The 15,000-nt window shown below is 36.6% G+C and overlaps 1 protein-coding gene across 1 annotated transcript in view; it reads right to left on the bottom strand.

Annotated features, from left to right (window-relative positions):
* CELSR1 (cadherin EGF LAG seven-pass G-type receptor 1) overlaps nucleotides 1-15,000 on the bottom strand; it is a 2,549,932-nt gene that overhangs the window by 192,560 nt on the left and 2,342,372 nt on the right. Inside the window, exon 24 of the mRNA XM_044088384.1 lies at nucleotides 6,498-6,698. Coding sequence (XP_043944319.1) covers nucleotides 6,498-6,698 — 201 coding nt within the window. The remainder of the gene's footprint in view (nucleotides 1-6,497; nucleotides 6,699-15,000) is intronic.

Here is a 15,000-nt window from a genome sequence, read left to right as displayed (position 1 = left end):
TCCAATAACACTTTCAGACCATGCACCAATAAAAACTAAGATAAAAATGCAGGGTAATGAAGTAAAAATTAGACAACGGCACTTTCCCACCTACCTGTTGAAAAGACAGGAATTTTAGGAATAGGTATTGGAAACTATTTAAGAGTTATTAGAGAGGATATAAATTTCTTCAGAGATTATAACTAGTGAGTGCGACAAAATGAAATTGTTCAAAAATAGGGCAGAAATAAAAGAAAAAGAGATACTGTCAAGGAGTAATAGGAATTATTTTGAGGGGGTGATAGTGGCTAAAGTACTGAAGAATAAGGGGAATCTTACAGAACAACAGAGGCAACTGCAGACTGCTAAATTAACAATAAGGGAGTAACTTCATTACATGCATGACTTTAGAAAGACTGCTGTTAAGGATAGCTCACCAAAATTAGGGGGCCTATAACAAGAAAAATGATCAGAAGTCCTCTAGAGGTATTAGAGATATTTCAGAAATGTTATGAACATCTAAATAAAGCAAAGACATGTGGAAGTCAAGAAAGAGCATATACATTAATATTTATGGAAGGCTCAAGTTTGCCAGGTTTAGAGATAGACGAGGCTTGACAATTCATAGTTAAGACAGGAGGAGATGAGATAAAAACTGTAATGTATAATCAATCTGTAAGAAAGTCTCCAGGAATATATGGTATTCCTATGGAAGTTTGGAATTCAGGAGAGAAGAAAGTGATAAAGATCTGGAAGGGTTGTTTGAGAATTTTAAAATAAGGCCAAAGCATCAACATCTTGAAAGAAAGCTGTGGTAGCTGTAATACCTAAATATGGTAAAAGCCAGTTAGACCCAGCATCATACAGACCCATTTCAATTTTAAACAATGATTATAAAATGCTTATGTCTATACTAGCTAAAAAACATGCCAAAGGTTTTGCCAAAATTGATAGATATAGATCAATGTGGTTTTGTGGTGGGAAGCAAACATTTCACAATATTAATAAAACAATGATAATCCAGAGGGAAGCAGAATGCAAGGAAATACCACTGCTGATTGTGGGTCTTGATGCAGAGAAAGCATATGATAGAGTAAGCTGGGAGTCTATGAGCAGGACAATGGAAGCATTTGTCTTCCCTGATAAAATAGTGTTATTTAGGAAAATATATGAAGGATCACAGGCAAAAATTGAAGTGGGAGGGTTCTTATCTAACAAGTTATGTCTGAATAGAGGAACCAGCCAAGGATATCCTCTTCCCCTTTGTTGTTTTGCTTTATATTTAGAGCTGCTAGCAAAGAAAATAAGGGACTCAGAAATTCAAGGATATGATTGGTGTGGTAAGCAAAAACGTTGGCTTTATCTGCAGATGATATTATTTTGTATCTGATAAATCCAGAAAAGGATATCTCAGTGTTGTGTAACATTTTGAGAGAGTTTCAAATCTTTTCAGGATATAAAATTATTGAAGATAAAACAAAGGCTATAGCCACAAATTGTGTACCACACATGAATTGATTCAGCAATATCAATATTTATGAGGACACAATGATATGAGGTATTTAGTAGAATGGATTTAAAAAGGCTTCTGTTATGACAGCTAAGGATATGTAAGAAGAAACTAAGCAAAAGACAATACAAAAACTGAGAAACTAGAAGATCTTGTTTATGGATATGGACAGCAAGATACAAGCAGTGAAATGTTTTAGTCCCTTTAGCTTTATATACAGGTCAAAATTTTTACCAGCCAAAGGAGAAGATGTGGACAATAATTAATAGAGTTGAAAGAATTTATCTGGGAAGGGAAGGCTTCAAGGGTTATGTGGGATAACTTGACCCTGCCAGTAGACAAAGTAGCTTAGGATTACCTGCTTTGAAGGGATATTTTACAGCTACACAATTAAGACTTGTATACATAACACAAAAAGAAAGCTATAACTCAGAATGGAAAGGGATGATAAGTTGGGGGAAAAGTCAAGAAATAAGGACAGAGTGGGCTTTTGGATGCAGATACTTAAGGAGAATAACAGCCACTCTGAATATTACATTCATAAAACAGCAGAAAGTATTCAAAAAATCTAAGCCAACATTAGAATGCAGAAAGGAGTTTCTGTCGATAGGGATGACTGCAAGTAAATGTACAGAGAAGAGTCAATAGGGGACTGAAATTTACAGGAGAAAACTGGCAAAAGGAACCAAGGTACTGGGAGCAAATAACTAGAGGGAGAAAGACAACAGAATGGGATGAGACCAAGAAGACATTTGGACAGCAGGCTAGAGACTGCATTCCCTACTAGGGATTGATATCAGAGGGAGACAAAATGAAAGGGATAGGAGAATCCTAAGTGAAAGGCCTACTGTACTATAGGTTTTAGTTGATTGCAGAACAGAAGCTTCTGCTAAAAATGGATAATTAGTACGGCATAGAAAATACTGCACAATAACTATATGAATCAATCAGAGGAGGTTAGAAAGGACTGGGAAGAGAGAATGGATGATCAATTTACAAGGGAATAATGGGAGTACATATGTATGGCTCCCAAGTATGCAACAAAGTCAAAAGGTTTAGGATTGTTGCTTAGAACTGTTTGTATAGGTATTTTTACACCTCAAGCATTCTTCAAAGAATTTTTCCTTAGGCACAAGGCAAATGCTTGAGATGTGATGGGGAAGAAAGTGGTAACTGGGAACATATATTTTGAGAGTGCAATGAACTGGCATATTTTTAAAATTCCATACAGAGTACTCTCAGAAATATTGGGAGAGCAAATGGGTGTAACTAAGTAGATGGTGCTCTCTACCTACCTAACTTCCTTAACTCATGATCACTTTTATCACATTCAAAGTCCCATTTTTTCCTTACTTACCAGGGATCTATCCCTTGATAATTACTTTCAGATCACTATCTGACATTTCTAACCTATGAACAAATTCTACTCTATACTACTTTCCTCAACCTACAAACATATAAATATGTATTATATATTGTATATATGTTGCAGTTTAACTGTTCTTAGTTTGCTATTTAATACTTACAAGTTGTTACTGCACTGTTTTGCTACTGTATATTGTTAACTTTGAATTATCTAGCTTTTCTCTGTACTATGTAGTCTGAATTATGTAGTTTATACTTTGTACTATGGAGCTTTTCTCCCCGGGCCTCCACTGAAAACAGGCTCTTTGAGCCCAGTGGACCTCCCTGGTCACCAAACTGGAAATATATAATAAATAAATAAATGGTTCTTTTGAGCTGGGACACAGGATTGGAGTTTCCTTGACATAGTATGGCCTTGTTAAGTTTAATTCAGGTGACTACCATAAAACAATTACTAGAAAATGGCAGTCAAAGTCTAAACCAACTATACTTGAAGAATTAAATAATGTAACAGAGATAAAAGAACTAGAAGTGGAATCTTTAGAAAATGTAAGGAGCAAATTACTTAGAAATAAATGGAAATTTTGGGAACAATACATGCAGAATAATGTTTAGGAGTAAAAGTGAGGTTTACGACAAGGCAGGAATTGAGCAATTTATGTAATGTTGGACTGATGGTAACAAAACATATGTGATGTACAATGTAAGTAAACTGGAAACATGTTTTATTTATTTATTTATTTCATTTGTTTTCCGGGTAATGTCCGACTGGGCACGAGGTCCATTTTCAGCGAAGTCCCGGGGAGAAAAGCTCCATACATGCATACAAACATGTACATAGCTACTTACATACATTTAACAGTACTATTGTACAAAGGAAAAAATCAGAGTAAAATAGCTACAATTCACAAATTTAACTTAAATGGTTCAGTTTGGGATGAATATTTACAGTATGTCAAGTAGTGAGTACAGTGTTATACAGTCTGTCATGAAAGAGCACTGCAGTTGTAAGACAAAGCAGTAATTGAGTTTCCAAATTTGAAAAATGTCCAAAAATGTTTTATTTTACATTAATGTATGTTTGCCTATGTGTTAAGTGAAAATTTTAATACAAGCATTAAAATTCACAAGAGGAGGCAGTTTTATGACTAGAATGTGGGCACCAGTATTCAAAACATTACATTATATTTTGTCTTGGCCATTTTTGCCTAATGTATGTTAAAAATGTGAATGTCTCCCCCCATACACCAATATCTTCTATTGTTGCTAGTGAAGTTTAAGTCACTAATTAATCAATCCTACCACAAATCTGCAGACCATATCACCAACACAGATCTGTATCCCAGCAACTATCTTCCCACCCCCAATGACATCAAAGTCCTGAGCTTCAAACCAGTAGCTTCTGTCACTTATTAAACCAGGTGATATAAAATGCTTTTAACCTCTTCCATGTGATGGACAAGCATCAACTCTCAGAACAGTGCACCTATGTACAAGTATATATACTTTAGCAAGACATCTGAAGGGCTTATCACTGTAATAGTACAGGAACATGCGAGTTCTCCCCCTAACTTAAGCATCTTCATTCCTGGTCAGAAATTACCCAATATGCCTCAGTCTGTAAGACATGACAGCCTTGCGCTTGAACAGCCTCAAATGTTGGTAGGCAGGACAGACTTCCATATAAACCCAATATTGCTGGATGCTCTATTAAATTCTAAAAGCCCTTTAAAGGCCCCCAGACACTTGTGAATGTAGTATATATTCTTAAACTAAAAAATTTAATTATAACAGAAATACAATGTGTTACAGTACCACAGAGAAGAACAGAATGACACCTTTCACTGACGCTGATAGGGTGGCTGAAGATAGTTTTATTGTTACAGTAACAACTCCTCAAAAATCTGCAATACTAGTAAGCATAATTACTCAATACTCTATTATTGGGGAGAATCACACTAGAACAGTGAATCATTACAAAGGGAAAGATTCCTATACAGTAGTTGGTTATGGGATAGTCACTACATTCCTGAAACACCGCTGTGCCAAAAAATGTCCTGCTCCTAAAGTATACTTCTAACTTGCACGGTTTTATGAAGGTGTGGACATTAAGCCCTTTCACAGCTTATAAAATATCTTATAAGACACATTTCTGAAATATGCTGCAGATGCCCTGGAGGAGTACATTCTCACTGTGCCTTAAATAAGTTTACTGCATTTTTCACAGCAAAAGACACTAGTGTGTGTCAAGCATTTAGCATCTGTTTATAGACTAGGTAGCCATCTTTCCCTTTTTTGAAAGATATTAAATAATGATTTTTCTTTCAGAATTTGTTAAACCTTTTTGTGTATTATCTCAAATATCTATGATATTCAACCACTGTGGGTAATGCTATCCATAATTCTGACAGTCTGCATAAACACCAGCAACCAAAAGCATTTATTAAAGGCACAGATACACTTATATAAACAGAAATATGCATAGAAAAAACAGACATAGACGTGCCATGTGTGCATTTCAAAAATTGTATGCTATGCCAGTGCTGGTGGCTTTAAAGGGATAATTCCAAAACTATGGTCCAGGTGACCTGAGTCTGACTAGAAGCTTAGGTGCCTGATGGTACCAGCAGGGAGGACACATCATATGATGGCAAACTTACCTGGGTAATGAGAGGACCTTGGCTGGACAGCAAAAGCCCACCATGATGCAGAGTTGACATTAGGAAAAAAGTGGCATGACCAACCACACCAGTGACATCAGCCCCTTTCCGAACATGTGGGAGGGCACATATGCACAGACAAGGGGATATAAGCAGCCATTGTGACACAATGGTCACATCAACACTAGGATGCAGTGTTGGGCCAAAATAAAGAAAAAGATCTTGTCACCAGAACGCCAGCTGGTGAAAGCACAAAACACTCTCATGGCTTCCTGGATGAAGGTCCCTCGCAGACAGGGCAGTTTGTGATCTAGGGGAAACTTGATTGTTGGCAGGCACGAAGACAGAAATAATGCGCAAAAAAAAAAAAAAAAAAAAAGGAGTACTATAGCTATATTCATCTGAATGGATCAAATCCATAAAAAAAAAAAAAAGTTTTCTCTCTTGTAGAGGAAGGATGCCTTCTTCTGGTTATCCGGACCCTAGTAGCAACTCAGATGCAAAAAGCTTTGAAAGCACTAGGAAGGAAATAGTGGCTTTGGCCAACTCACCTCCAGAGAGAACCATTCACTGCAGCACTACAGCTCCTGGTGAACTTGGCCTGGAGAGCCTTGAAATTGACTTGCAAGCAATAGGCAGCAGCATACCCATAAAGACTTCAAGGCCAACTAGTAACATTAGCCATACAGTGATATGGACTGGCACATAATGTCCTCCAGGGAAAACTGCAACAGGTACTGCCATTCCCTTTTGTCCTTGCAATTTTACAATGATGAGACATCGCACCAAAGGCTCTAAGCTAGAGGGAACCAATGAGCTACTTGGGAGTCCAGGCAATAGAATATCAGTGTAAAGGGGATTAAAAGTACAAAAGTGATTCTTGGTAAACCATAATTCACCAAATGCTCTTGTGAAAAATTTTAGAAATTGGTAGATTAAAGTATCAGTCTACATTCTAAATGTTATACTTCAGCAATACTTACCGGATTTTCTGTCTGATTAATTCCAATGAGAAATACCAGTTCTGAAAAGAAAAGGGCTGCTACCAGACTTTTATGGATACTATGCAGATTTGAACGCAATGTCCGAATTAAAACAAGTAGGATGAAAGTTACCAGGAGAGCTATGAGCGAGATAGACACTGTGGTGTAAGTGACAATCCTCAGCGGAAGTACCTCTCCATGCTGTGGGAAGAAAAAAAAAATCAAACTGGAGCAATGTGCACAAAATTCATAAAGCTTGCACTATATTACCTTGAATATTCAAATAAACTGCTCCTGAATACTTACATAAAGTGGATGCATTCTAACGGCACATACTAAAATATGAACTCAACATTAGAAGAGACATCAAAAACATATTCAGTCTAGAAAAGAAATGCTCCTTTGTAAACATACATTTTGCTCTCCACATTCATATTCCCTGCACAGCTCCACACTAATTTTGTTAAAAAAGCAACACTGAGTACAGCATGCCTAGCTAAATGGTCAGTTTTAGGTGTAATAGGGATATTATAAACACACATTTTACATTACCCGAACAGTTCATATACGTACTCCACAAAGCAAAAAAAAAGAACTCTATTTTGGTAAATCCAATGTTGTTTTATTTAAATTGTTAAATAATGAACAATAAGAAGCAGTCTGACTAAAAGCTAACTTAATGCAGACCAGTTTGCACACTGGCATCATCAGTATGTTACAGACTCATCTGGCTTACCAAGTTATATATTCAGAAATTTAAAGGAACCACCACCAAAAGAAACCCCATTATACCACCTATACCATAAGAATATCATTAAAATATAATCTATCACATATTCCATCTTCAAAAACCTTTTTATTATCCAGTAAATCTAAACTTATTTTTATATAGATAATAAAAAAAATAAACTGCATTTTTATTTTTACCAATATTCATTAATCCCAGGCTTATATGTAGCACCTAAATTAATAATTCACAATCTCTCCTTTTGATCTAATATCTTATGTTTAGATAAATTTGATAACCCTTCTCGAACTACCACATCAATACCCACAAAAATAAACTAGGCCAAAAAACAAACTGAAGAAATACAGATTAAAACACAAATGGAAGCCCCAAGGAAACAAACTGTTGCAGATAAAATTCAGAAGAACCTTAATCTAGAAACTTTTTGAAATAAAAACGTATTTAAAAACTATGACAGATAAGCACTTTTGTTCACAAAAATACATGAACTTCATCAGATAAAATATTGCTGGAAGTACACACAGAATTTGTAGCTTTTGTGTTCAATCACATGACCACCAAAGCCCTCAAGAAATTAATCATGTTAAAGGAGCCAAACACAGAAATTCACGGTGTGTAGCACCAAGTCAATTCAACTGACAACATTTGCAAACAAGGAAAAAAAAAAATATATATATATATATATATATATATATATATATATATATATATATATAGCCTCACAGCAAGAGGTTCTCCAGTTCGATGTGCGGGGAGTGCTTTCTGTGTGGAGTCTGCATGTCCTCTCCGTGGATATATATATATACATATATATACACACATACACATAAAATAGTACAAAATGCATTCCATATAAAATCAGAAAAATTAAGACAAAAGTATGTAAGAATATGTAGAATCTAAGCCCTGTATTTAGGGCTCATCTTTCCAGTGCTTTTAACTTAAGCAAACATGCTAATGAAACATGTTCATTGCATCTAGGCCAATCACTGGCATTCAAACCACTATAAACTGCCAATATAATTCACGTTTTTCCAGTAATAAGGTCCATGGACTTTCATTACTGTTGGAAGGCATTTGTTCCAAAATACAAAATTTGAACATGTGGTGTGGGTAACGTTTTGTGTGTTTGTAGAGGGTGACTCTTTTCTCATTCTGATTTCATGCAAATATTCATATATTCTGCCCCTCAGTCTTCTCTCTGTTTCTCCTGTATAAAAAAACAGGGCAGAACATACACAGCACACAATATACCACCTTTGTTGTACAACAATTGAATCTGTTTCTTATTGCGACCACCTGGTTCGTCAAAGCACTTTCATGGCACACCAGAATATTGGGGCAGTAGGGGCAACAACCACACTTTTTCATCCCCATAAATTCAGAATTTTGCTTATGTTAAATTTAGAATTTTACTTATGTTGGTGTTTGGACCAATTGTGTTCTAATACTGTTTTCAAATTCCTGCCCCTTTTGATCACTACTCATGGACCTGGCCCCACATAATCACAAATGGTATTATCTTGTAGTAAAAGAATTCCTGAAGGTCTCTTGTGTTTTCTTTTTTCTTCTTTCTCAACTGAAAGTGGCTTTCAGTTCTGCTTATTCAATAACTGACTTCAGTGAAATGGCAATTCATACAGCCTTCTTCCATGCAAGATGTGTATTAAACCATTAATTTGAGTGCCAGTTACTCAGCAACAGCAGGTACATCTTTGATGCCAGGGAAAATATATGTTCCAATACTAATACTGTAGTGCAGTATTATGGGGTCCTGTAATTTAACCGTGCAATCCTTCCGATGAAAAGTAAAACAAATGTCCCATAGAAACAGTCTACCTGAGATGGTGGCAGCTTAGATGGTCATAAAGCATAGTGTTGTACTTTTTGGTAAAAGCGTAATGGAATTTCCCCAGTGTCTTAGTCAAACTGTACCAAATCGTGACCAAGGGGCACCATTATAATGTTCCCAAACTACCACTACTGACTCCTGCTCTGTCTAAAATAGGCACTCTTCTCTGAGATCATCATTCTATCAAAAACAGTAAGTCCAGCGTTCATGCAAAGGAACTTAATTTCCACTGCTTGAATACAATATCTCATCCTTTCAGTTGCTCTATAAAAACACATCACCATAGGTGAAGAAAAAATCACAGACCAACCACTAAAATAAGAGTATTGTTCTGTGACTCAGCTCTTTCTTCACACAACCACAGTCCAGTACAAAACCCGCAATGCTGTTGCTAATACACTGCCCATCTGCACTCCTATGATCATGACCTTACCATGGTGCAGGGTCTTCATGACACTGTGATCTTTTGAGATAAGCTGTCCGGAGCTTTGTGCACCTGGTAGGGTCACAATTGAGAAAATGGTGTATAAAGAGGAGCCTGACAAGGAAAGAGTGACAAAATCTGACCCTCATGATAGTTCATTCACAGAAACTCCTCACCTGAATCATCACCTGAAACTCCAGCATCATTCTAATCACAGTAACAAAATTTAGGACGTCTGATGTCCAAGACACAGTTCAAAATTTTCTAGAGGATCCTGATTTAAAATGTGACAATGTTATTTTTTTCTAACACAAATTTCAAGTCTTGGGGAATGGAGTCTCAGAGGAACATCAGCATGGAATTTTCTTAATGAATTACTTCATTATTCTGTCCAGTGAAAGTGGACAACTATCAATGGTCGGCAGAAGGTAAAAACGACTGAAAGGTGCATTTCAGCAGAACAGTAACTCATATCACAGATGTAAGCATTATTCTGAGGTATTAAATGATTTGCAGAAAGTGGAGTGATTCTTCTGTTCAGCCCATACTTGTGTTTTGCACTTACAGGCATATGTTTGCTTAATAGGCTTTGGCAGTTAGCAGAATGTCCATAACACCTTGGCCTTGTTCAGGCCTTACAAAAAATAAACATGAAGGTGCACTAAGGACAGGTCTTTGATTTTACTCCTTTCTCCATGCAGATAGCTAGAAATCTCTCCTGCACAATTATTTATTTTATTTTACATTTGTTGACCGGGATAGTCCGAATGGATATATGTCCATTTTCAGCGGAGGCCCGGGGAGAAAAGCTCCAAGATAATAATGCACATTAAACATTTAGTAAATGCTAGTTTCAAGCAGATTACAGTCATAAGCAATACCAGCATTTAGCACATACAGTACTAACTTATTATAAAACACTTTACAAGACATAACATTATTTTCAAAGTTATATTTACATAACATTACATTCAGGTTTAAGACACACTGAGCAGCAGTTATAAAACTGACGCTTCCTGAAATGGTGTGGTAGAAAAAAGTTAGAAGTAGTTGAAGGTAAGGCACCTAAGTAATAGAGAGGTTACTATTAGGGGTTAGTGCAAGGACATAACCAATGAGTTTTGAAATATTTCTTGAGTTTGTTTTTGAATGGAGTTAGTGAGGGTTCTAGGGTCAAGTCAGCTGTGAGTCTGTTTCATGTTTTTTCAACAGCGTTGGCAAACAGAGAGTCCCCAGCTGAGGAGTTGGAGTTGTATGTTTGAACTAGGAGACTAGTGGATGATCGGAGGGGCTGATACAATTTTTTATTGCAGGTGTACTTTCTGGTTGGCAAAGGACTTTATGTAGCACTATTAGCTGGTTGAACTGCATTAGGCTAGGCAGTTCAAGCCCTTCTAGGCGATTTATGTGCCCGTAGCAAATTTGGCTATGTGGTTATAGCAGGATGATAATTTATTAAGATCTGTTTTGTTTAAGTTGGAGAATAGAGGTGAGTCGTAGAGAAGAGTTGATAGTAGATGGGAACAGGCAAATGCAGTTCTAGCAAGTGGGGTAAGGAAAGGTTTGATTCTGTAAAGAGAGCCAAGTGTTTTATTAATGGTTTTGATAGTTTGATTGATAATTATCAACACATAGTTACAAAGACAAGAAATTACAAGTAACAATGTCATTAAAGGGCAACAAAAGTCACATGAGGGGTCACTTTTCAAATCTTGAGGGCATGTTAGAGCAGAGAAAATGAAGTGAATGTAGAAAGTAATGCATTTACCCACTAGAAGTTTGAAATAATTCAAGAACCAAACTCAATGTGTTACTCACAATTAGTAAAAGAACAGGAACCAGGCACCTGTTTCCAAAGCAAATTGATCTGAGGGGCTTTGGCCCTAGAGAACAACCCCACCACCTCTAGATTCATATTCTACTCTTGGAAGGCTGAGCTGAATCTGTTCACAGAGTTTACTAGGTCACTGCAGGGCCAATAGACAATGATTGCCTTCAGCCAGGACTTCCTCTTCAGAGCACAGATGGCTCACCCTGCAAATCAGGCAAGAGTAAACTTAACATCTGTCGGAAGTATGAAATTACTGACGCTTTGCCTGTCCTCAGTAGAAGGCAGCCTCAGAAAGGAATTCCTGAAAGGGCTGAAACCTATATAGTACTGCTATCGTCTTCAGAATGCAGACACGAAGACACACCAGAATCATACTTGGGAACAGGAGACTCTAAGGCATGAAGTGCATATAGTACTGCTCCCAGCTATAAAAAATTAACATGGAAAATTAGCAACAGAATGCTAAGTACGTTTCGGCATCAGGAACTGGTTCAAAGAGATGGCTGAAAGAGACACACTACCGCTGAAGCCTTAAATAAAAAAGTGAAGGGTGATCATGAGCATCACTGGACATTTGTTACATATTTGTGTGACATTATTTCCACCTTAGTGTGCTTTACTGAATGTTAGCATTCATTATAGAAAAAAAAACATTAAAATTAACATAAACATGCTATTGCCATTGAGCAGGACAAAGTCTGGTAATAAAATGTAAAATATTTTTTTAACAACGGAAGGTATACTAGTCCAGCACTAAATAACAGATACACTGTGAAAAATTAACCACAATAAGGTCTAGTTATGTGTAGCATAGAACTTTTCTTAAATAGGTCTGAGACTGAACTTTATTCACAGTCAGGCAACTCCTTTTGAAGTCTTGTATCCAGACATCAACACAGGGAGTACATGGTTGTTTTAACATTTTGAGTAGCAAGATCAAGATCATGCCATACAAACATAATGTCAGTTACTTCTTTATGGTCGTTGCCCATACAGATGCAATGTCTTCAAATGTAAAATATTTCAGTGTTCTGTTGTATGTAAATTAAAACTGCTATCCTTTCTTGCAACCCGCCAAAGTATTTCATAGCCAACTACCTGAAGGTGGAAAGGCTACCATCTTATGTTTGGCCACAACATTTTTAATACCCTTCTGTTGCACCATTCTAATATGCTCAAATTAATCTTTCTAGTGGTTCCTCCTAGATATACTAGGCTACACACACAGTGATGGACATAATCCACATAATCAGTGTCACAACTAGAAATCTGATTAATTCTAATGTTAATCTTGTCAATGAATACAAAACTATCATACATACATACATACAAGCTTTAGAGCAATACTATGACAGGGAGTAAACAGGAAAAGCTGCTCTGTGGTATACTGATCCATTTGTTTAGATTAACTTAAATGATGTGTCTAAATTATTTTTTTTTCTTAAACAAGAAACATCTTTATTAAATTATCATTATGACATAACCTATCATATATAAATGAAAATAAACAACAATGACATATTTTTAGTTGCAAATATTATATATCACTTAAAATCTAGAGTCATTTTCAGTCAAACATTACAAAGCCCATTCAAATCCTGCCTTCTTTTAGACCTCATTCCTCCTCCAAAATGTTATTTTACATGCATGGTTCCCACAATTCCCCATTTTTCTATGTAATTTGCTCCTACACTTTTCTGGAGATCCCACTTCCAGTTATTTTATCTCTGTTACTATATTCAGTACTTCTAGTACAGTTAGTTTTGACTTCAGTTTCTATTTCCTACTAATTTCTTTTTTGGCAGCCACCATAATTAGACTCAGCAATACCTTACTTTGTGTAGGCAATTCCGATTCTGTAATAAGTCTATATTCTATTCTATTCAACACAGACACATAGGTACTTGTTACATTCTTCCATATCACCATTTCTAAAGGATCTCCCAAGTGTTTATTTGCCTATAACAGGCATTTATCTACTTAAAACTCCAAGTACAAATGTAATGACTGTTTTGTACTTATTTCTTAAAAAAATACCTGTGTTGTATACTATTCTTCTAAAATGACCAAATCAGCAATCTTTCCACACTGAAGGATGAGAAATGAGACCACATCTGGAATACTGTCAGACATGGAAATCCTTCAAAAAACAGATGTGAAACAAATGGAAAGTATCCAGAGGAAAATTACAAGTCATCAGAGAGCTTGGAAAGCAATACAAACAGTACTCAGAACTGCTGAATCTGTATTCATTAGGCAGTGGGCTCAAGAAAATGAGGAGATATGACATAATTATGCAACATACTCCAACAGAATACTGAAGGGATGGGCTGCGGCTCAAGAAAAGAAGAGAAAAGGATGCCGTGGAAAATTACTCTATTTAACTTGGACCTGAGAAAATACTTTTTTTGTTCAACGAGAGAGATGGAGACCTTGCAGCATACTAGGAGAGGGTTATGGATTCTAAATCCACAGGTGCATTCAAAACAGCATTAACCTGAAGGCAATGAATAACATAAGGTGAAACGCAAGGCAGCATCTATGCATTAAATTTAGTTAACTGGTTAGGCCAGACAAACTTTTTCTTCTTTCGGCTTTTCCCGGTTAGGGGTCGCCACAGCGGACCACCTATTCACTCATGATTGGCAGTGGAGTTTTACGGCTTCAAGTTGTCAGCCCAGCACCCAACCTTCCACAGAAGGCACACACACACTCACACTTAGGGCCAATTTGGAGTGTCCAATCCACCTACAGCACGTCTTTGGGATGTAGGAGGAAACTGGAGTTCAGGGAGGAAACCCATTAGGCCAGACAAACTATATCCTATAATTACATTGTGTAATATAAAAACCAGGGACATGAGGATTTTGTACTTCTTAATGCAGAGTTGCACCATGCTACATGCTTGAGCTAAGGGACTGCTGGTTGGACTTTGATTCTACTACCATAAGGGAAGTGACAGTTTATTGTTGCTATTTATTTACTTTTTTTTAAAGCATTTTATTGATTGTTGTGCAAGTGTTGGAGTTGAGGCAATTTGTCTTTATTTGGTTTTAACAGTGTTTGAACAGTATCTGCATTTGAACCTCTGACAGAAAGGAAATCTGCAATGCCTTAAGTACTGCTAAAGGTGTTCTTTCCAAATGGTTGTTTGTGATTTTTAATATTTTGTAGTTCAGGGAGAACAAGATAATCAAAACGCATATTCTGAGCTTTACCTAGTACTACTTCTGATGAACTCTGACTTCTCCAAAAGACTTTAACAAATACCTGGTGTGGTAAGAGAAGGAGAAGTGTGAGGGAACAGTTCAAATCTCTCTCACAGCATGGGACTTTTGCTGGTCTTTCTTCCATGAATCCATAGCAGAATAGTCCATATTTTCCATTCATCCAACTTGTCCCAAAGGGTTTTAACAAATAATGTTAACATTGTTCTAACTGAAAATGGCTTGAACAAATCCTAATTGTTTACTTTAAGCAGTACTTTTTAACTATGCATCCATAAAACAGAACTATCAGCTATTATATTCTAGAAGAAAAAAATTCAGTAAGCCACTTACGCAAGCAATAATGCTTGATAGGGTGGGCATTACTGATGAAATAACAGACCGCCCAAGGGTGTTGCAGCTATTCACCTTGGAATGCCAT

The sequence above is a fragment of the Protopterus annectens genome, chromosome 11.part0 (assembly GCF_019279795.1).
Source record: "Protopterus annectens isolate FY-2018-M chromosome 11.part0, PAN1.0, whole genome shotgun sequence".
Lineage (NCBI taxonomy): Eukaryota > Metazoa > Chordata > Ceratodontiformes > Protopteridae > Protopterus > Protopterus annectens.
The sequence above is the reverse complement of the archived record's forward strand: the minus strand, read 5'-3'. Positions and strand labels throughout refer to the sequence as shown.